General features: G+C 42.7%; 2 protein-coding genes across 5 annotated transcripts in view; both read left to right on the top strand.

Annotated features, from left to right (window-relative positions):
• The window catches only part of LOC139575581 (E3 SUMO-protein ligase PIAS1-like), an 87,213-nt gene extending 69,158 nt beyond the window's left edge, over positions 1-18,055 (top strand). For 3 of the 4 annotated variants that reach the window (XM_071400679.1, XM_071400677.1, XM_071400680.1), the window contains 9 exons: positions 636-770; positions 1,541-1,664; positions 1,943-2,016; positions 2,195-2,355; positions 10,182-10,318; positions 10,622-10,811; positions 11,185-11,324; positions 12,073-12,113; positions 13,491-18,055. In XM_071400679.1, the coding sequence (XP_071256780.1) occupies positions 636-770; positions 1,541-1,664; positions 1,943-2,016; positions 2,195-2,355; positions 10,182-10,318; positions 10,622-10,811; positions 11,185-11,324; positions 12,073-12,113; positions 13,491-13,892 (1,404 nt within the window). In that variant the 3' untranslated portion in view covers positions 13,893-18,055. The remainder of the gene's footprint in view (positions 1-635; positions 771-1,540; positions 1,665-1,942; positions 2,017-2,194; positions 2,356-10,181; positions 10,319-10,621; positions 10,812-11,184; positions 11,325-12,072; positions 12,114-13,490) is intronic. The other variant, XM_071400678.1, reaches the window with a different exon arrangement.
• Positions 18,056-20,387: 2,332 nt separating this feature from the next.
• Positions 20,388-22,670, top strand: LOC139575582 (relaxin-3 receptor 1-like). Its single transcript, XM_071400681.1, has one exon. It carries the CDS (start codon positions 20,956-20,958, stop codon positions 21,940-21,942), a length of 987 nt encoding a protein of 328 aa, XP_071256782.1. The 5' UTR covers positions 20,388-20,955; the 3' UTR covers positions 21,943-22,670.
• The last annotated feature ends 794 nt before the right edge of the window (positions 22,671-23,464 follow it).

A 23,464-nucleotide genomic window follows, 5' to 3' on the forward strand; every position in this document is an offset into this window, starting at 1 on the left:
TCCTTACCTCTCTCTCTCTCTCTCTCTCTCTCTCTCTCTATCTCTCTCTCTTTTTCTCTCTTTCTCCCTCCCCTCCTTACCTCTTTCTCTCTCTCTCTCTCTCCCCTCCTTACCTCTCTCTCTCCCCTCCTTACCTCTCTCTCTCTCTCTCTCTCCCTCCCCTCCTTACCTCTCTCTTTCTCCCTCCCCTCCTTACCTCTCTCTCTCTCTCTCTCTCCCTCCCCTCCTTACCTCTCTCTCTCTCCCCTCCTTACCTTTCTCTCTCTCTCTCCCCTCCTTACCTCTCTCTCTCTCTCTCCCCTCCTTACCTCTCTCTCTCTCCCTCCCCTCCTTACCTCTCTCTCTCTCTCCCTCCCCTCCTTACCTCTCTCTCTCTCTCTCTCTCCCCTCCTTACCTCTCTCTCTCTCCCCTCCTTACCTCTCTCTCTCCCTCCCCTCCCTACCTCTCTCTCTCTCTCTCTCCCTCCCCTCCTTACCTCTCTCTCTCTCTTCCCTGCTTACCTCTCTCTCTCTCTCTCCCCTCCTTACCTCTCTCTCCCCTCCTTACCTCTCTCTCTCTCTCTCTCCCCTCCTTACCTCTCTCTCTCTCTCTCTCTCCCTCCCCTCCTTACCTCTCTCTCTCTCTCCCCTCTCAGGGTTATCTTCCTCCAACGAAAAACGGTGTGGAGCCGAAGCGCCCCAGCCGGCCCATCAACATTACCTCGGTGGTCAGATTATCCACCACAGTCCCCAACACCATCGTGGTGTCTTGGACCTCAGAGGTTGGAAGGGTAAGATATAAGATTGAAGAGATGATACATTTAAAAATCTCTTAATTTTAATTTGATTATTGTCTATCTTAATTGTAAAAAAATATATATTTTTATATTTTTTCTTAAAAAGATTTTTTTATTAAAATAAATATATATTTTTGATTATTATTGCCCCTTTTTCTACCCAAATTCCTGGTATCTAATTGGTAGTTACAGTCTTGTCCCATCGTTGCAACTCCCGTACGGACTCGGGAGAGGCGAAAGGTCGAGAGCCATGCGTCCTCCGAAACACGACCCCGCCTAGCCGCACTGCTTCTTGACACATTGCTCGCTTAACCCGGAAGCCAGCCGCACCAATGTGTCGGAGGAAACACCGTGCACCTGGCGACCGTGTCAGCGTGCACTGCACCCGGCCCCCCACAGTTGCTAGAGTACGATGGAACAAGGACATCCCGGGCCGGCCAAACCCTCCCCTAACCCGGAGGACGCTGGGCCAATTGTAAACCGCCTCATGGGTCTCCCGGTCGCGGACGGCCCGGGATCGAACCCGGGTCTGTAGTGGCGCCTCAAGCACTGCGATACAGATGCCTTAGATGTCTGCGCCACTCGGGAGGCCAATTTATTTCATGTTTTAAGCACTTAGAATTTACTGCTGTAAGAAACGTGCTGTATAAATAATGTTTGGTTTATTTCCCTAACAACAATGGGGCAAAAAGACATGAATAAAAGTGCCGTAGAAAAGTGCAGCGATCTGGATGAAAAGGAGAGTGATTTTAACAACCCTACAGCACCTTCTGTGTTTTCAGAGCTACTCTATGGCGGTGTACCTGGTCAAGCAGCAGTCATCCACAGTACTGTTGCAGAGACTACGGTCCAAAGGCATCAGGAACCCAGACCATTCCAGAGCACTCAGTAAGGGTTGCCAGGACGACACACTATTTACACTATTTACACTGTTAGCACTGTTAGCACTTTTAGCACTGTTAGCATGCTGGCTGAACGGGTCCATGACACAAATGTATCTAGCTACATATTTAGTTCTGGCCTGTTTAAACCACGTGTCTTGTTCTGTATTGTCATGGAGCTCTGTTCCATGTGAAGGGTTCATCTACTGTAGATGGTTGTGCAGGTCTTGTATAGGTGGTCATGATCCCTGCTTCTTCTTCATGCTGTTCTCTGTCCCCCTGCAGTCAAAGAGAAGCTAACGGCAGATCCAGACAGTGAAATCGCCACCACCAGCCTGCGTGTGTCGCTGCTCTGTCCGGTAAACACACACACTGTCTTAACACCCCTATTACTGTGCTTTACTGTGTGTGTCCCGACTTGTCTCAATACCCCTATCACCGCTTAACTACTATGTCTGTGGCGTGTGTGTCCCGACTTGTCTCAATACCCCTATCACCGCTTAACTACTATGTCTGTGGCGTGTGTGTTGTTTGCAGCTGGGGAAGATGCGTCTGATGATCCCGTGCCGGGCGCTGACGTGTTCCCACCTGCAGTGTTTTGACGCTACGCTGTACATCCAGATGAATGAGAAGAAACCCACCTGGGTTTGTCCCGTCTGTGATCAGAAAGCCCCCTACCAACATCTCATCATTGACGGGTGAGACTCACAACCCTGAACCGGCTCTTAGTGTCTCTCTTTAATACAGAACATAGTGGTCCTACAGGCCTTTCAGAAAGGATTCATGCCCCTTCACTTATTCCACATGTTGTTGTGTTACAGCCTGAATTTAAAATGGATTACATTTAGATTTTAAACACACAATATCCCATAATGTTTAATTGGAAGTATGTTTTTTGACATTTGTAGTAATTAATATAAAGTGAAAAGCTGAAATGTCTTGAGTCAGTAAATATTCAAACCGCTTTGTCATGGCAACCCTAAATAAGTTCAGGAGTAAAAATGTGCTTAACAAGTCACATAATAAGTTGCATGGACTCACTCTGTGTACAATAATAATGTTTAACATGAATGTCTACCTCATCTCTGTACACCACACAATCAATCATCTGTAAGGTCCCTCAGTCGAGCAGTGAATTTCAAACACAGATTCAACCACAAAGACTAGAGAAGTTTTCCAATGCCTGACCAAGAAGGACACCTATAGGTAGATTGGTAGAATTTTTTTAAAAAGCAGACATTGAATATCCCTTTGAACATGGTAAAGTTAGTAATTACACTTTGGATGGTGTATCAATACACCCAGTCACTACAGAGATACAGGTGTCCTTTCTAACTCAGTTGTCGGAGAGGAAGGAAACCGCTCAGAGATTTCACCATGAGGCCAATGGTGACTTTAAAACAGTTACAGAGTTGAATGGCTGTGATAGGAGAACACTGAGGATGGATCAACAACATTGTAGTTACTCCACAATACTAACCTAAATAACAGTGTGAAATGAAGGAAGTCTGTACAGAGTAAAAATATTCCAAAACATGGATCCTGTTTGCAACACGGCACTAAAGTAATAATACAAACAATGTTGCAAAGCAATTATATTTTTGTCCTGAATACAAAGTGTTATGTTTGGGGCAAATTCAATACAACACATTACTGAGTTACCACTCTCCATATTTTAATCAGTCATTAAGGGCTGGGGGAGTATTTCAGGATAGAAAATAAACCGAATGGAGCTAAACACAGGAACAATCCTAGAGGAAAATCAGGTTGTCTGCTTTCCACCAGAGATGAATTCACATTTCAGTAGGACGAAAACAAGGCCAAATCTACACTGGAGTTGCTTAACAAGAAGACAGTGAATGTTCCTGAGTGGCCTAGTTACAGTTTTGACTTAAATCTACTTGAAAATCTTTGGCAAGACCTGAAAATGGTTGTCTAGCAATGATCAAAAACCAATTGACAGAGCTAGAAGAATTTTGAAAATAATAATGGAAAAATGTTGCACAATCCAGGTGTGGAAATCTCTTAGAGACATACCCAGAAAGACTCTACTGTAATCACTGTCAAAGGAGCTCCTGCAAAGTATTGACTCAGAGGTGTGAATACTTATGTAAGTGAGATATTTCTGTATTTCATTTTCAATAAATGTGCAAAAATGTCTAAGAACATGTTTTCACTTTGTCATTATGGGGTATTGTGATGTCATTATGGGGTATTGTGATGTCATTATGGGGTATTGTGATGTCATTATGGGGTATTGTGATGTCATTATGGGGTATTGTGATGTCATTATGGGGTATTGTGATGTCATTATGGGGTATTGTGAGTGTATGTGGGTGAGGGGGGGGGATCTATTTAATCCATTTTGAATTCAGGCTGTAACACAACAAAATGTGGAATAAGTCAAGGGGTATGAATACTTTCTGAAGGCACTGTGTATACTGTATACATCTATGTTATTATACCGTATCACAGGAACTTGCGGCGGGGTCTGCCCCCTACAATTTTGTGCAGATTTTCTTAATTTTAGGCTGGAAAGAAGCACGTCATCCGGGAACGTGCCACTGGCCACTTTATATTCCTCTGTGTTTAGTTTGTTTATTTTCTGTGCCCAGTTTCAGACTTTAATAGTCACATCAGATGGTGACCTGTGGGTTTAAAATGTGTAGCCCAACAATTCTTTACATGGCTCCAGTTGCAACCAACTTGTTTTTCTGCACAAATTCAATATTCACCCATAGGGTGACATTTTGGGTGAGCAGCGATCAAAATACAGGAAGTTGAGAATAGTTGATTAGCAGCATGAATTTGTGCTTAGCTGGGGGGTTGTTGAGTTGAATGGTCTGTGGTTGTGTTCGTCAAACATGAAATGGTATTGAATAGTCACATCCAACCATAGGGCGGGATTCCGCTAGTTGACCTACAGTATGTACATAAACAACCTTCTCAGTTATACTGTATACAGGTCCTCTCTTCAGTTATACTGTATACAGGTCCACTCTATTCAGTTATACTGTATACAGGTCCACTCTATTCAGTTATACTGTATACAGGTCCGCTCTATTCAGTTATACTGTATACAGGTCCGCTCTATTCAGTTATACTGTATACAGGTCCACTCTATTCAGTTATACTGTATACAGGTCCGCTCTATTCAGTTATACTGTATACAGGTCCGCTCTATTCAGTTATACTGTATACAGGTCCGCTCTATTCAGTTATACTGTATACAGGTCCGCTCTATTCAGTTATACTGTATACAGGTCCGCTCTATTCAGTTATACTGTATACAGGTCCGCTCTATTCAGTTATACTGTATACAGGTCCGCTCTATTCAGTTATACTGTATACAGGTCCGCTCTATTCAGTTATACTGTATACAGGTCCGCTCTATTCAGTTATACTGTATACAGGTCCGCTCTATTCAGTTATACTGTATACAGGTCCGCTCTATTCAGTTATACTGTATACAGGTCCGCTCTATTCAGTTATACTGTATACAGGTCCGCTCTATTCAGTTATACTGTATACAGGTCCACTCTATTCAGTTATACTGTATACAGGTCCACTCTATTCAGTTATACTGTATACAGGTCCACTCTATTCAGTTATACTGTATACAGGTCCACTCTATTCAGTTATACTGTATACAGGTCCACTCTATTCAGTTATACTGTATACAGGTCCGCTCTATTCAGTTATACTGTATACAGGTCCACTCTATTCAGTTATACTGTATACAGGTCCACTCTATTCAGTTATACTGTATACAGGTCCACTCTATTCAGTTATACTGTATACAGGTCCACTCTATTCAGTTATACTGTATACAGGTCCGCTCTATTCAGTTATACTGTATACAGGTCCACTCTATTCAGTTATACTGTATACAGGTCCACTCTATTCAGTTATACTGTATACAGGTCCACTCTATTCAGTTATACTGTATACAGGTCCGCTCTATTCAGTTATACTGTATACAGGTCCACTCTATTCAGTTATACTGTATACAGGTCCACTCTATTCAGTTATACTGTATACAGGTCCACTCTATTCAGTTATACTGTATACAGGTCCACTCTATTCAGTTATACTGTATACAGGTCCGCTCTATTCAGTTATACTGTATACAGGTCCACTCTATTCAGTTATACTGTATACAGGTCCACTCTATTCAGTTATACTGTATACAGGTCCGCTCTATTCAGTTATACTGTATACAGGTCCACTCTATTCAGTTATACTGTATACAGGTCCGCTCTATTCAGTTATACTGTATACAGGTCCACTCTATTCAGTTATACTGTATACAGGTCCGCTCTATTCAGTTATACTGTATACAGGTCCGCTCTATTCAGTTATACTGTATACAGGTCCGCTCTATTCAGTTATACTGTATACAGGTCCACTCTATTCAGTTATACTGTATACAGGTCCGCTCTATTCAGTTATACTGTATACAGGTCCACTCTATTCAGTTATACTGTATACAGGTCCGCTCTATTCAGTTATACTGTATACAGGTCCACTCTATTCAGTTATACTGTATACAGGTCCGCTCTATTCAGTTATACTGTATACAGGTCCACTCTATTCAGTTATACTGTATACAGGTCCACTCTATTCAGTTATACTGTATACAGGTCCACTCTATTCAGTTATACTGTATACAGGTCCACTCTATTCAGTTATACTGTATACAGGTCCACTCTATTCAGTTATACTGTATACAGGTCCACTCTATTCAGTTATACTGTATACAGGTCCACTCTATTCAGTTATACTGTATACAGGTCCGCTCTATTCAGTTATACTGTATACAGGTCCACTCTATTCAGTTATACTGTATACAGGTCCGCTCTATTCAGTTATACTGTATACAGGTCCACTCTATTCAGTTATACTGTATACAGGTCCACTCTATTCAGTTATACTGTATACAGGTCCACTCTATTCAGTTATACTGTATACAGGTCCACTCTATTCAGTTATACTGTATACAGGTCCACTCTATTCAGTTATACTGTATACAGGTCCACTCTATTCAGTTATACTGTATACAGGTCCGCTCTATTCAGTTATACTGTATACAGGTCCACTCTATTCAGTTATACTGTATACAGGTCCGCTCTATTCAGTTATACTGTATACAGGTCCACTCTATTCAGTTATACTGTATACAGGTCCGCTCTATTCAGTTATACTGTATACAGGTCCACTCTATTCAGTTATACTGTATACAGGTCCACTCTATTCAGTTATACTGTATACAGGTCCACTCTATTCAGTTATACTGTATACAGGTCCACTCTATTCAGTTATACTGTATACAGGTCCGCTCTATTCAGTTATACTGTATACAGGTCCACTCTATTCAGTTATACTGTATACAGGTCCGCTCTATTCAGTTATACTGTATACAGGTCCACTCTATTCAGTTATACTGTATACAGGTCCACTCTATTCAGTTATACTGTATACAGGTCCACTCTATTCAGTTATACTGTATACAGGTCCGCTCTATTCAGTTATACTGTATACAGGTCCACTCTATTCAGTTATACTGTATACAGGTCCGCTCTATTCAGTTATACTGTATACAGGTCCACTCTATTCAGTTATACTGTATACAGGTCCGCTCTATTCAGTTATACTGTATACAGGTCCACTCTATTCAGTTATACTGTATACAGGTCCACTCTATTCAGTTATACTGTATACAGGTCCACTCTATTCAGTTATACTGTATACAGGTCCACTCTATTCAGTTATACTGTATACAGGTCCACTCTATTCAGTTATACTGTATACAGGTCCTCTCTATTCAGTTATACTGTATACAGGTCCTCTCTATTCAGTTATACTGTATACAGGTCCTCTCTATTCAGTTATACTGTATACAGGTCCACTCTATTCAGTTATACTGTATACAGGTCCACTCTATTCAGTTATACTGTATACAGGTCCTCTCTATTCAGTTATACTGTATACAGGTCCACTCTATTCAGTTATACTGTATACAGGTCCTCTCTATTCAGTTATACTGTATACAGGTCCACTCTATTCAGTTATACTGTATACAGGTCCTCTCTATTCAGTTATACTGTATACAGGTCCACTCTATTCAGTTATACTGTATACAGGTCCGCTCTATTCAGTTATACTGTATACAGGTCCTCTCTATTCAGTTATACTGTATACAGGTCCACTCTATTCAGTTATACTGTATACAGGTCCTCTCTATTCAGTTATACTGTATACAGGTCCACTCTATTCAGTTATACTGTATACAGGTCCACTCTATTCAGTTATACTGTATACAGGTCCGCTCTATTCAGTTATACTGTATACAGGTCCTCTCTATTCAGTTATACTGTATACAGGTCCACTCTATTCAGTTATACTGTATACAGGTCCTCTCTATTCAGTTATACTGTATACAGGTCCTCTCTATTCAGTTATACTGTATACAGGTCCACTCTATTCAGTTATACTGTATACAGGTCCGCTCTATTCAGTTATACTGTATACAGGTCCGCTCTATTCAGTTATACTGTATACAGGTCCTCTCTATTCAGTTATACTGTATACAGGTCCACTCTATTCAGTTATACTGTATACAGGTCCGCTCTATTCAGTTATACTGTATACAGGTCCTCTCTATTCAGTTATACTGTATACAGGTCCTCTCTATTCAGTTATACTGTATACAGGTCCGCTCTATTCAGTTATACTGTATACAGGTCCGCTCTATTCAGTTATACTGTATACAGGTCCGCTCTATTCAGTTATACTGTATACAGGTCCTCTCTATTCAGTTATACTGTATACAGGTCCGCTCTATTCAGTTATACTGTATACAGGTCCTCTCTATTCAGTTATACTGTATACAGGTCCACTCTATTCAGTTATACTGTATACAGGTCCGCTCTATTCAGTTATACTGTATACAGGTCCGCTCTATTCAGTTATACTGTATACAGGTCCGCTCTATTCAGTTATACTGTATACAGGTCCGCTCTATTCAGTTATACTGTATACAGGTCCGCTCTATTCAGTTATACTGTATACAGGTCCGCTCTATTCAGTTATACTGTATACAGGTCCGCTCTATTCAGTTATACTGTATACAGGTCCGCTCTATTCAGTTATACTGTATACAGGTCCGCTCTATTCAGTTATACTGTATACAGGTCCGCTCTATTCAGTTATACTGTATACAGGTCCACTCTATTCAGTTATACTGTATACAGGTCCGCTCTATTCAGTTATACTGTATACAGGTCCTCTCTATTCAGTTATACTGTATACAGGTCCACTCTATTCAGTTATACTGTATACAGGTCCTCTCTATTCAGTTATACTGTATACAGGTCCGCTCTATTCAGTTATACTGTATACAGGTCCGCTCTATTCAGTTATACTGTATACAGGTCCGCTCTATTCAGTTATACTGTATACAGGTCCGCTCTATTCAGTTATACTGTATACAGGTCCGCTCTATTCAGTTATACTGTATACAGGTCCTCTCTATTCAGTTATACTGTATACAGGTCCTCTCTATTCAGTTATACTGTATACAGGTCCTCTCTATTCAGTTATACTGTATACAGGTCCACTCTATTCAGTTATACTGTATACAGGTCCGCTCTATTCAGTTATACTGTATACAGGTCCTCTCTATTCAGTTATACTGTATACAGGTCCGCTCTATTCAGTTATACTGTATACAGGTCCGCTCTATTCAGTTATACTGTATACAGGTCCGCTCTATTCAGTTATACTGTATACAGGTCCGCTCTATTCAGTTATACTGTATACAGGTCCGCTCTATTCAGTTATACTGTATACAGGTCCGCTCTATTCAGTTATACTGTATACAGGTCCTCTCTATTCAGTTATACTGTATACAGGTCCGCTCTATTCAGTTATACTGTATACAGGTCCTCTCTATTCAGTTATACTGTATACAGGTCCTCTCTATTCAGTTATACTGTATACAGGTCCACTCTATTCAGTTATACTGTATACAGGTCCGCTCTATTCAGTTATACTGTATACAGGTCCACTCTATTCAGTTATACTGTATACAGGTCCGCTCTATTCAGTTATACTGTATACAGGTCCGCTCTATTCAGTTATACTGTATACAGGTCCGCTCTATTCAGTTATACTGTATACAGGTCCGCTCTATTCAGTTATACTGTATACAGGTCCGCTCTATTCAGTTATACTGTATACAGGTCCACTCTATTCAGTTATACTGTATACAGGTCCACTCTATTCAGTTATACTGTATACAGGTCCGCTCTATTCAGTTATACTGTATACAGGTCCACTCTATTCAGTTATACTGTATACAGGTCCACTCTATTTATTCAATCTGTAGTGTATAGATGTATTTACACACACCAAGTAAACAACATGAATCACACTGTACACACAATGACTGTAACACAACGTGAATACATTGCATGTACAGTATACCTTCATACTGTTGTTTCTGTGTCTCTGTCTTGTCCAGGTTGTTCATGGAGATCCTGAACAGTTGTGTAGACTGTGATGAGATCCAGTTTAAGGAGGATGGCTACTGGGCCCCCATGAGGACAAAGAAGGAAGTACAGGAGGTCTCGTCAGCCTCCTACAGCAACGGACTGGAAGGTGAGCGAGGCGGTGTGTAAGGGCAGGCTTTTGGTCCAGCCCTGCAGCTTGTAGCATACCTGATTCCACTACTCTGTTCATTGGACCTTGATTTGTATAAGAATGTGTGTTAGAGCAGTGCTGGAACAACAGGCTGCAAACCCCGTGTCTCTCGTTTAGATGATATTATTCTGGCTTGTTATCATTACACTATATGTCTCATGACTGTTCCACTGTGTTGCCACTTGCTCTAGGCTGGGGTGTGTAATAGGCTATATAAATACATTTGATTGATGTGATTGTTTGCCGTGTCTCTCCCCCCAGGCTTGCATCGGTCGGCGGTAGGGGAGCAGAGGAGCTCGTCGTCCCACAACGGTGGCAGCAGTAGGATGAAGGTGGAGGTGATCGACCTAACCCTGGACAGCTCCTCAGAGGACGACGATGATGACCAACCGCCCCTCAAGAGGCCCTGCCCCTCCCTGTCCCCCACCTCGCCTCCCATCGTCAACAAGGGGTGAGGCCCACCTCCACCAATACACCTCGCACCAATCTCGCCTCCCTCACCCCTCCCTCCCCTCCCTTCCCTCTCGCCCCTCCCTTCCCTCTCGCCCCTCCCTCACCCCTCATACCCCTTTCACATATCTCACCTCTCACCCCTCTCTCTCACCTCTCACCCCTCACCTCTCTCACCCCTCTCATCTCTGGCCCCTCTCTCGCACCTCTCACACCTCTGTGTGTTAATATTCTCTCTCTCTCTCTCTCTCTCTCTCTCTCTCTCTCTCTCTCTCTCTCTCTCTCTCTCTCTCTCTCTCTCTCTCTCTCTCTCTCTCTCTCTCTCTCTCTCTCTCTCTCTCTCTCTCGCTCTCTGTGTGTCTGTTTGGTTGCAGAGTGTTGAACCTGCACCACCAGATGTCCCCAGTGAGCCGGACCCCCAGCATGCCGTCTGTGGACACCAGCTACATCCCCCCTGTACCTCCCCTCATCCAGGATTACCGTCCATACTACCACGCCCCAAACCAGCTCACAGGTAACACACACATTACCACAACCACACAACCACAACCACACAAATACACGACCACACACAACCACAACCACACACATACACAACCACACACATTACCACACACACAACCACAACCACACGACCACACACACACACACACACACACAAACACACATTACCACATACACACACAGCCACACTTACACAACCACACACACACTTACACAACCACACACACACACACACACACACTCACACACACACATTACCACATACACACACAGCCACACACATACTTACACAACCACAACCACACACACATACACACACACACACAACCACAACCACACAAATACACGACCACACACAACCACACAAATACACAACCACACACACACATTACCACAGACACACACACACACAACCACACATACACTTACACAATCACACATACACACACACACACATACACATACACAACCACACACACACACACACTTGCACAACCGCTCAAACACTTACACAATCATACACACACACACACTTACACAACCACATACACATGCATACACAACCACTCACACACACACACACACCAACCTACTACTCCACACTGCCTCGACACATTTCTTCAGGAGTGTCTTCAGGGTCTGTGGAGACCAGAATGTCCCAGTATACAGTAAACACTAACTTGTCTGACTGAGTCAGTTGAACCTGTCCTGATCATGGTGAATAAAATGAATGACTGAACGTTGTGTTTTATTCACAGATCTGAATTTCTTCTCCTTTCTACAAGGGGACAATCATCAGGTATGTTTTATGTGGAACACCCCTGTAGGCCTCCTAAAGTCAACACTATAGCCTCTAAAGACGTCCTGTAGGCCTCCTAAAGGCAACGCTATAGCCTCTAAAGACGTCCTGTAGGCCTCCTAAAGGCAACGCTATAGCCTCTAAAGACGTCCTGTAGGCCTCCTAAAGGCAACGCTATAGCCTCTAAAGACGTCCTGTAGGCCTCCTAAAGGCAACGCTATAGCCTCTAAAGACGTCCTGTAGGCCTCCTAAAGGCAACGCTATAGCCTCTAAAGACGTCCTGTAGGCCTCCTAAAGGCAACACTATAGCCTCTAAAGACGTCCTGTAGGCCTCCTAAAGGCAACGCTATAGCCTCTAAAGACGTCCTGTAGGCCTCCTAAAGTCAACACTATAGCCTCTAAAGACGTCCTGTAGGCCTCCTAAAGGCAACACTATAGCCTCTAAAGACGTCCTGTAGGCCTCCTAAAGGCAACGCTATAGCCTCTAAAGACGTCCTGTAGGCCTCCTAAAGGCAACGCTATAGCCTCTAAAGACGTCCTGTAGGCCTCCTAAAGGCAACGCTATAGCCTCTAAAGACGTCCTGTAGGCCTCCTAAAGGCAACGCTATAGCCTCTAAAGACGTCCTGTAGGCCTCCTAAAGCCAACACTATAGCCTCTAAAGACGTCATGTAGGCCTCCTAAAGGCAACACTATAGCCTCTAAAGACGTCCTGTAGGCCTCCTAAAGGCAACACTATAGCCTCTAAAGACGTCCTGTAGGCCTCCTAAAGGCAACACTATAGCCTCTAAAGACGTCCTGTAGGCCTCCTAAAGTCAACACTATAGCCTCTAAAGACGTCCTGTAGGCCTCCTAAAGGCAACACTATAGCCTCTAAAGACGTCCTGTAGGCCTCCTAAAGTCAACGCTATAGCCTCTAAAGACGTCCTGTAGGCCTCCTAAAGTCAACACTATAGCCTCTAAAGACGTCCTGTAGGCCTCCTAAAGGCTACACTATAGCCTCTAAAGACGTCCTGTAGGCCTCCTAAAGTCAACACTATAGCCTCTAAAGACGTCCTGTAGGCCTCCTAAAGTCAACGCTATAGCCTCTAAAGACGTCCTGTAGGCCTCCTAAAGTCAACGCTATAGCCTCTAAAGACATCCTATAGGCCTCCTAAAGTCAACACTATAGCCTCTAAAGACGTCCTGTAGGCCTCCTAAAGTCAACGCTATAGCCTCTAAAGACGTCCTGTAGGCCTCCTAAAGGCAACACTATAGCCTCTAAAGACGTCCTGTAGGCCTCCTAAAGTCAACGCTATAGCCTCTAAAGACGTCCCCAGAACTTGGGTTTGGTAGCCAGATGAATATAACTGAATGTACCTGTTTGTCCTCCTCTGAAGCATTACAACATGGTGATGGCCGCCGCTGCTGCTGCCTCGGCCTCAGACGACCACGAGCTCCTTCTCAACCACTTCCGTCCCTACACCACCTCCTCCTCGTCCTCCTCCCAGCTGTTCCTGGACCAATCTGGGGCGCCCTCCTCTGGCTCGCTGGCGCCCGTCAACGGTGCTGATGGTGGAGGAAACAGCAGCGGTGGCAGCAGCAGTAGCCTAGTATCCTCTAGCAATCTGAGAGACACTCACAGCACACACTCCACGCACTCACACACACACCCCACGCACTCACACACACACCCCACGCACTCACACACGCACCCCGGGGTAGGAGGTCGGTCCAGTGCTGATGTGGTGGCGGCCGCAGCCCTCTACGATACCATCCCTGACGTGATCTCACTAGACTGACGATTTTGTTTTCGGCGACTAGCGACTGACTCCGAAACAGAGGGTTTGTTGGTTGTTTAATGGAGGATGCAGTCATGACTACTAAACTGACGCAGAAACAGTTTAACGGTCCCACCCAGTCTACAGCTCTGGTTTTGAGTTGTGTCGTTAAGGCTGACTCCAGAACAGTGGAATACCTGTCTGTGGCGGAGCCGGTCCCGAGGTGTCGTTTGACTGGGCTGACCCAGGAACAGTTATAAAGTCACACCTCACAGATGGATGGGATTGGCACCTAGTGTTGCTAGACTGACTCCAGAACAGTTATCGGTTGGTAGCTGGCTCCCTGACGACATTCCACTAGACTGATTCCAGAACAGTGAGATATCAGAGAGGTCTATGGGTTTCATCTCTGAAGTCGACGGACTAGACTGGACCTAGATCAGCTCCCTGCCGGTACCTACCAGAAACGCTAGCCGTGCAAAAACGGAGGAAGGCTTCTTTTTTTTTTTACGAAAAGAGCAACGCTGTGTACAGAGAACAAAAAGTATATTTTCTCTTTTTACTTTTGTATATTAATTAATTAAAGACTTTTTCTGTCCCGTAAGTAACTTCAGTTGCTATTTTGAAGTGGAGACTGAAGATGTATCCACACAGCTATACATACGTTGCCCCTCTATAATCTTAACTTTAATATCTCATTACTTTTCTTTGGTTTTTATCCTGTTAGATCTGATGGGGATTCTCCTCACACATCCATGGCATTACCTCTTGACATTTTCAACTTATCAATCTCCCTCTACTCTTCATTTTGAAATCACAGAATTTCTTCTCCAAGAAAATATATTTTCCCTGGTTGACTTGTTTGTTACTGTATAATTTGTTTTGGTATTATGCGTTCTAAGTTATATGTAAGATATATGAATAAGTCTCTCTGGATAAGTGGATCTGCTAAATGACGTAAACATGCATTCCCTAAGGAGTTCAGGTTGATGCTGTGGGAAGTGCAAAGCTAGGTGGGTAATATTAGACTTTTCTGCTTTTCGTCTCTGTAAAGGGCCAGTGCAGTCAGAATTCTGTTTTCTGGTGTTTTTACCATAGTGCACAACAACTGATGAAACTAACATGGTAAAAGTGTGAAAAAAACATACATCAGTTTTATTTCCTGATAGTTGCTGGTTGAAAATAATCTACACAGGGCCTTCTAATCAGCAGGTTTGCATGAGCGGGAATTTCGGCTTTACCTGGTGACATCACCATGTGGTAAATTGGTTGCTAGACCAATAGCAAAGAGACTTCCAAACCTCTCTGCCAATAACAGCTATTTTTCAGTTTCCCCCCCTTCCCACTCAGACCAGTCTCGGACCATTCTCGGACCAGAGCGTTTTCCCCCCCCTAAAAAGCAATTTTTGCCCATTTTTATGGACATCTATTACAGTAAGGTACTTCATGTTACCCAGAAATGATTTGATATCGATATATAAATGGCTGCATTGGGCCTTTCATTTCTCCCCCCCTTCAATAGACCATCTGTGCAGTCATTATGCACAATACTTCAATTTGACAACATTTTAGCAGAAAATGTGTTCACAATTTTATGGTTATTTAAACTATGGTAGACACAGAATGCCTATTTAACTTGAGAAATACTCTACAGTAATTTTATGCTTTTATTTGAAACCTCGTTATATTCTGTTGTTTTTACTTATTCAACCACTTGTGTCACCTTTTGCACAAGACCAAAAATGAACTCAACCCACACAGAGAGCATGTGTATCTGGGCACTACATTGCTTTCAGTCAACTATCCTCCACCTATCACACGCTCTTCCTCTCCGTTTTCACCTGGTTGTTTGTGAAACACTGCAGCTGAACTCATAGCAGAGAGGAGTACCCGTAGAGACGGAGGGGAGGACCCCGTTAGAGACGGAGGGGAGGACCCCGTTAGAGACGGAGGGGAGGACCCCGTTAGAGGCGGAGGGGAGTACCCCGTAGAGGCGGAGACAGACATATCTACTGTGTTATAAATGCTATGGGGGTATTGCTAATATGAGAGGCAGTTTCCATCCAACTCAACTTTGACCAAGTACATTGACTCAGTCAGAATGTGACCTGGTGAAATGGTGCTTCGAGTGACAGACAATATAGAGACAGAATACAGACAGAGGAATTTACACAGTGAACATGTAACTATAATAGAATGAGTGAATTTCCAGTCAGGATATAAAGGTATAGGACTAGGCTCAGACTAGACAGTCACTGCTGCTTAAATATACAGGAGACTCTAGTCATTGGAACTCAACAACTGCCATGCAAGCTCTTTCATAAGACATTAAAGAATGTGTCAGGATCGAAACAATGACAGCAATGTTTGTCACTTTTTCCTGCTGAATCAGTTTTCTGCCAACATAGACAATATGAAAATAAAATACAGGGTTTGTTCAGGCTAATGTACTGAATTTTAAAACTTTCCAAAATCCCTGCTTTAGTGATAGTCACAGTCATCAGTCACCTACAGTCACAATCATCACAGTCACCTACAGTCACACTCATCACAGTCACCTACAGTCACACTCATCACAGTCACCTACAGTCACACTCATCACAGTCACCTACAGTCACACTCATCACTGTCACCTACAGTCACACTCATCACAGTCGCCTACAGTCACACTCATCACAGTCACCTACAGTCACAATCATCACAGTCGCCTACAGTCACAATCATCACAGTCGCCTACAGTCACACTCATCACAGTCACCTACAGTCACACTCATCACAGTCACCTACAGTCACACTCATCACAGTCACCTACAGTCACACTCATCACAGTCACCTACAGTCAAAAACAGATGCTTTTTTTTCTTTGTTCCCGGAGAGGGAGGGAGGGAGGGAGGGAGAGACTATGTTGAAGTCATTGACATTACCTTGTCTGTCAACCTTTTCTGTCTGTCCGTAGCCCATTCCACCATTCTGCGGAGTGTTTTTGTAGCCAGTCAGGCTTTTCTGCAGTGTCATTATCTCAAGGTGTTTGTGCTTCAGTCCTCTTCTCTTCCACAGCTCTTCACTTCAAGCCTAATTAGCTTTCCCCTCTTGAGATAGATAATCGCTTGCGACAGCTTCCCCAATCACTCTCCATCTAGTATCCTGAACCAGAGCAAATAACAGGTCAACTTTGCAGCCAGTCGATATGGAGACCTTCCTGTCTTGTCACCACCCCCCCTCTCTCCTACTCTTAACTGATTGGCTCTTTGATAGCATCAGACGTGTTTTAAAAATGTCCTCTCTGTATAAACAATGTTGTGCAGTATTTTATTTATTTTGTAATCTATATATATATATATATATAAATCAGATCTATTTTTACACCTGTTTGATTTTCATGGATGTGTGTGTGTGTGCGTGCGTGTGTGTGTGTGTGAGGACAGAGTTTGGGAAGCGCTGGTTTAGGGTACCCTGGTTTAGGGTAGACCAACAAAGTGAGACTAAGATTTGGGGTCAGAGGTTAGGAGTTGACCCAATCACAAATGTCTTTATTTATTTGGATGATTGATTTGTTTTGGTTTCAGATCTGTTATTGATGTCATTGCTCTAGATCTCTGTGATCTCTTTTTTGTCGGTTTTTAAGACAAAGTGAGAGCAGACATCATAGAATGTGTTCCCATTTAAAATGCTACGTGTGCAGCCTAACATGGGCATGGAATGGCCTTATTGTAAAGTCCTCTCCCACTCTCCCCCCATTGGTAATATTATGATGTCTGTATCACCACCCCCCCCAATCCCATGTGTTTCAACAGTGTCAGTTCCTCCAGTGTTAGTTTGTGTTTTTGCGTCATCCAAAAACATGAGATGAAATTAATTTATATATTTTTAGATAGAAAAAGCTGTACAATAAAGTGGACTTTAACCTAAAAAGGGTCCAATTTACTAAATGAATTTCAAGAGGGGATAAGTTGACAGCTGCACTCACTGCCTTAACCCCCAGATTCTGCTTTCATATTTCCAAACAGAGAATTAAACGGCTTTTCAAGGAAGATTAAACGTTGTACAGTAGACCGATGTCAGTTTGTAGAAAGTACTAGGTGAAAACAGAATATTTATTACTTGCGTTGGAAGAAATGGTTTACTTATTGAATGTTGTCTGTCTAATGTATAGGAGTTTAGATGTAATAAAAAGCATTTTGTTATCTATGGGTTTTATCTTCATTTTAGTTCACAAACAAATAGATTGAAGGTATGGGATCATCCGTATTTTGTTCCTTGTCTCTAGTCACGATTTTATGTGTACCATATATTATCTTGTCAAAATCTAATCTGATCTGTGGTGTTTTTAACCTCTTTGTCAGGAACATATACATACAGTATTAAATACTCATGTGGAATGGTAACATGTTTCATTTCCACTGCCATTAAGTGGCTTACAAAATACATGAATATACAATAATGTGTGTTATTACCACAACCATACACTGGGTGGCAGTAGACACTCATTTTGCAGTCTGCCTTAGACAAGGCAGAGTCTAAATCAAATTGTATTGGTCACACACACATATTTAGCAGATGTTATTGCAGGTGTAGAGAAATGCTTTTGTTCCTAGCTCCAACAGTACCCAACACTCTTGGGGTACAACTAGTCACTAGTGTAGCAACGCCTCAAAGGAGTGGGATGCAATGACAATCTCACCATTCTAGAAGTTACATAATGAGATGGAAATACTTCACCACATATTAGTGAACAGATTTAAAAGGATTATATTTGTTATGGAATCCAACAGCTTATAGCAGCATGCAGGGAAACCTCATAACTATGCATACTACTCCATCTCCATCTAGGAGGAGCCATGTGTGGGAAGGCTTGTCCTCAAAATATGGAGATACTGGAACTGGATTGGCAAACTTTTGGCATTGTTAAAAGTTTCTGAAGGTCATCGTTGCCCTCCTGCTTGCTTCTCTGGCTCAATTGCCTCACAATTTAATTAAAGTTACTCAGTTATTGATTGACGAGTAGTTGAACTAGTAAATACTTGCATTTGTGGTGAGTTCTATAATCTCTGATGATAAATCAATGGATTTATCTTTAAAGTGACGATGAAAATTCCCCTAATTTGAGATGTATTGTGGTTCCAATCGAAAACCGAATGCATTCAAATGCATTGACAAAATGTTTTCTGAAGATTCAATTATGGGGATTGGGGAAGGGGATTGGAGTGTGATAAAGGGATTGGTGTGAGAAAGGGATTGGTGTGAGGGAAAGGGATTGGTGTGAGGGAAGGGAATTGTGTTGTGGGGGGGTAGATTGGGTTGGAGTGAAGAGGAAGGACTGCTCTCCAGAGTGATTAGAAGCAGCTGCTTCCCTTCTTCCTCTGCTTGGCTACAGATGCAATGCTGAGGCCATCACTGGTATAGAGGGCAGAGTGCTGCAGGATGGTAGATAACATCACCCACATGTACCATGGCCTTGCTACTTTGGGTTGAAACATCACCCACGTGTACCTAGGGTTGAATGGAGGCTTTGGAGATGGTGCCGTCAACATCTATGATCTTGACTATTGAACAGCTCCAATGAGATGGAGGTTACCTAAACTTTTCTTTCATAAAACAAATTATATTCTTATTATTTTTTTGTTGAAGATCTGATTTTTAAGATAAAAATTAGAAATGTCTCACCTGAGCTCACGGCCTTGGTACATTCCTGTGGGTCGGCCATGTCTGGGTTACCGTGGGGAGATGGCTGGCCGGCTCCAGAGAGGGAGATGAAGATTAAAGGATTCCATTATGTAGCATTTGGAATTTCAATGAAATGCTAATTATTTACACACACACTTCACATGTGTGGGGATAAAGTCCTCAATGAATTGCCAATGCTTATAGAATATCCAGTAGGATAAGTTAACGTCTTAACACCCTAATGTGTCTGCAATCCAGAACCAATTCAAGAAACCGTACAGTATTATATTGCATGGAACTTCCTTCCATCTCATATTGCTCAAATAAACGGCCAACCTGGTTTTAAAAAAACAGATAAAGCAACACCTCGCGGCACAACGCCTCTCTCCTACTTGACATAGTTTGTGTGTATTTACTGATATGTAGACTACGTGTGCATTTTTAAAAATCTATATAGTTCTGTCCTTGAGCTGTTCTTGTCTAATGATGTTCTGTATTATGTCATTCTGTATTATGTTTCATGTTTTGTGTGGACCCCAGGAAGAGTAGCTGCTGCTTTTGCAACAGCTAATGGGGATCCTAATAAAACACCCCAAAATACCAAATACCACTCAGACTATGCGTTAAAGCGCGGTTTGTGCGTGCGCTGGTACGCCTGTGTGGTTCTGTTGGTCATAACATTTCTACCCAATGTCTATTTTGGTGAAGCCTTTATCTGTGTATTATCTTTACTCAATCTCTACCACAGGAGGTTGGTGACATCTTCATTGGGGAGGACAGGCTCGTGGTAATAGCTGGAGCGGGATAAGTGCAATGGAAATACACCACACACATGGTTTGGTCCCATTCCATTTGCTCCTTTCCAGCCATTATTATGAACCGTCCTCCCCTCAGCAGCCTCCACTGATCTCTAGATGGGATGGTCGAAGAAAGATCTAAATAATGTTTACAATCAATACAATAGCATTTATTAGGTTTAAGCCTACCAGTACTGTATTTTTCAGGTAGACAAATCACTATTGCCCAGAAAAACACATTTTATTCCATTATAAAACCCATTACGTCCAGCGTAGCCTATTGGTCAATCTCAAGAAAGTGATGCAAATAGGGAGTATAGGCTATAACCTAATGTCAATCAAACATTGGCACCAATCCTTGTGCGTTCAGGGCAGGGCATCTAGAAGCGGTCACAATATAAATCCTGTAAGAACTGCACTTGTCAAGACGCTCTGGTCTACCCCACCAAGACATCTACATTGTCAATGTGTGTGATTATGCGATGATGGGAAGGACGCATAGCAATCGTTGCGCTCTTATTTCAAACTAACCTGGGGATATATTGGAAGCAGAGTGAGCGACTCCAAACCTGATTTGAAGTTGGATAGCCTACATTAATCACTCGAATTTAATAACAGAAACAATGACTGAAGGAAACAACAGCAATGCAGGCCTGAATTGGTCCTTGACGGATCTGGACCGGTTCAGTAGCCTAGAGGACATCGACGTGACAGCGGACGGGACTCCGATTTTGAGGGTCTTCATCTGCGTCGTTTACTCGGTGGTGTGCGCTGTGGGCTTGGTGGGAAACTTACTGGTGCTCTTCTTTATCAGAGTGAAACAAGAGCGGAAAAAATCCAGAATCAACTTCTTTGTACTTAACTTGGCAGTGACGGACTTCCAGTTTGTATTGACTCTGCCGTTCTGGGCAGTGGACACCGCACTTGACTTCAGCTGGCCGTTTGGAGACGCCATGTGCAAAATCATCAGCTCCGTCACCGTTATGAACATGTACGCGAGCGTGTTCTTTCTGACTGCAATGAGCGTCACCCGATACTGGTCCGTCGCCTCCTCTCTAAAGGACCGAACTAGGCAAAAGTCCTGCTCTGCCAAATGGATTTGCGTGGTTCTTTGGGTATCCGCAACAGTTGCGACTGCACCAACATCCATATTCTCAACCGTGACAAATGTAGCGGGGGAAAAACTATGTTTGCTTAAGTTCCCTGATGGACAATATTGGTTAGCAGTTTATCACCTTCAGAAAATAATATTTGCATTTGTTTTACCCATGGCCATTGTTTCATTCAGCTACATCATGCTTTTGCGATTCATCCGCAACCGTAGTATGAAAACAAACACCAAACGGACATCACAAGTCACCAAATCTGTCACCATCGTGGTCCTGTCCTTCTTTCTTTGCTGGATGCCAAATCACGCCATCACATTCTGGGGCGTCCTTGTGAAATTGAATGCTGTGCATTGGGATAAATCTTACTACATAGTTCACACTTACGTATTCCCTGTGACAGTCTGCCTTGCGCACGCCAATAGCTGTCTAAACCCTGTCATTTATTGCCTGATGAGAGAAGAGTTTAGAAAGAAACTGAAAGATTTGTTATATCGCGGATAGTCACTTTACGCAGTGGAAAATTCGGTTGCCGTTGCCATTACGCACGCGATCCCTGTTGCGTAATGTACCCTACTGCGTAATGTACCCTATTACAGTACACGACATGGGTGTACTGTAATAGGCGGATGCAGTATGTTCTGTTGGTGGGAAAAAAATCACAAAATAGGCATAGGCAAGCACTAAAACAAAAGGTCACAATGATACAGTATCCAATGGCTACCAAAATTGCGCATCAGGAAATTCTGCCTGTTATGGTTCCTCCTGTCCATGTGCTGTTGTATTCCCGGACAGTCATCATTAAACGATAGAGAAACCGCCCGGACAGTCATCATTAAACGATAGAGAAACTGCCCGGACAGTCATCATTAAACGATAGAGAAACCGACCGGACAGTCATCATTAAACGATAGAGAAACGGCCCGGACATTAAACGATAGAGAAACTGAGGCAGACTAGATATTGTCTTTATCATTCCATCATAAGTGTAGCCTAGTGGAGAGTAACGTACCCATGATCCCATGTCATCCTTCACAGCTGCACGTCTAGTCTTCATTGTGTGGCATTTGTCACAAATTCACAAATGACATGCAATGGGAGGGAAGTGTAAATATTATGCCTATGATAACAGATGAATGAATGTGAACTTCATAGATTGAAAACGACAATATTGCCTAAATTGTGTTCATGCAAAATGTTATTTTTAATAAACATCCATATATTTAATCTCACCCCGTTGCCTTAATGATTGCATTATTGTGTTTCATGTCAAAATGGACAACGAAAAACATGACAGTCTCGACACCGATTACTGTAAATGGTCAATTTCCCTCTGAAGCCCACAAGCAGTGTTATGAGTACAACTTGATAGGTGATGACAGCTTTTACCAGTAGGCCTATGCATTTCCCAAACAAAATGTATTGTATTGCCTAACATGCCAAATACCAATTTGGTATTTTATTAGGATCCCCATTAGCTGTTGCAAAAGCAGCAGCTACTCTTCCTGGGGTCCACACAAAACATGGAACATAATACAGAATGACATAATACAGAACATCATTAGACAAGAACAGCTCAAGGACAGAACTACATACATTTTTAAAAAGGCACACGTAGCCTACATATCAATGCATACACACAAACTATCTAGGTCAAATAGGGGAGAGGCGTTGTGCCAATAGGCTACACTTATGCATCACATACTTGACCCATATCAATAAAACAATTAATCTCAGTTTGATATTGACCTACTATCCTATTTGTCAGGACAGAATGATTGATATTTTTGTTATACTCTTCAGACTAATGAATAAACCTATTCATGATCTTCAAACCTCTTGGCCAACCATCTGTGTACCAACACATGAGACACAAGAGCAAGAGCTGATTTATTAGTTAGTGGCTGAAATAACCAATTCATGTTATGATTGTATGAATATTCTAAACAGCCTAGTACCCTACAGGGCTTCTGGGTGGCGCAGCGGTCTCAGTGCTAGGAGGTGTCACTACAGATTCGATTCCAGG

Source organism: Salvelinus alpinus, chromosome 5, assembly GCF_045679555.1.
Source record: "Salvelinus alpinus chromosome 5, SLU_Salpinus.1, whole genome shotgun sequence".
Classification (NCBI taxonomy): Eukaryota; Metazoa; Chordata; class Actinopteri; order Salmoniformes; family Salmonidae; genus Salvelinus; species Salvelinus alpinus.

What these genes read in the sequence shown, in the direction of transcription:
- LOC139575582 (XM_071400681.1), top strand. Translation starts at nt 20,956, where the DNA reads ATGACTGAAGGAAACAACAGCAATGCAGGCCTGAATTGGTCCTTGACG.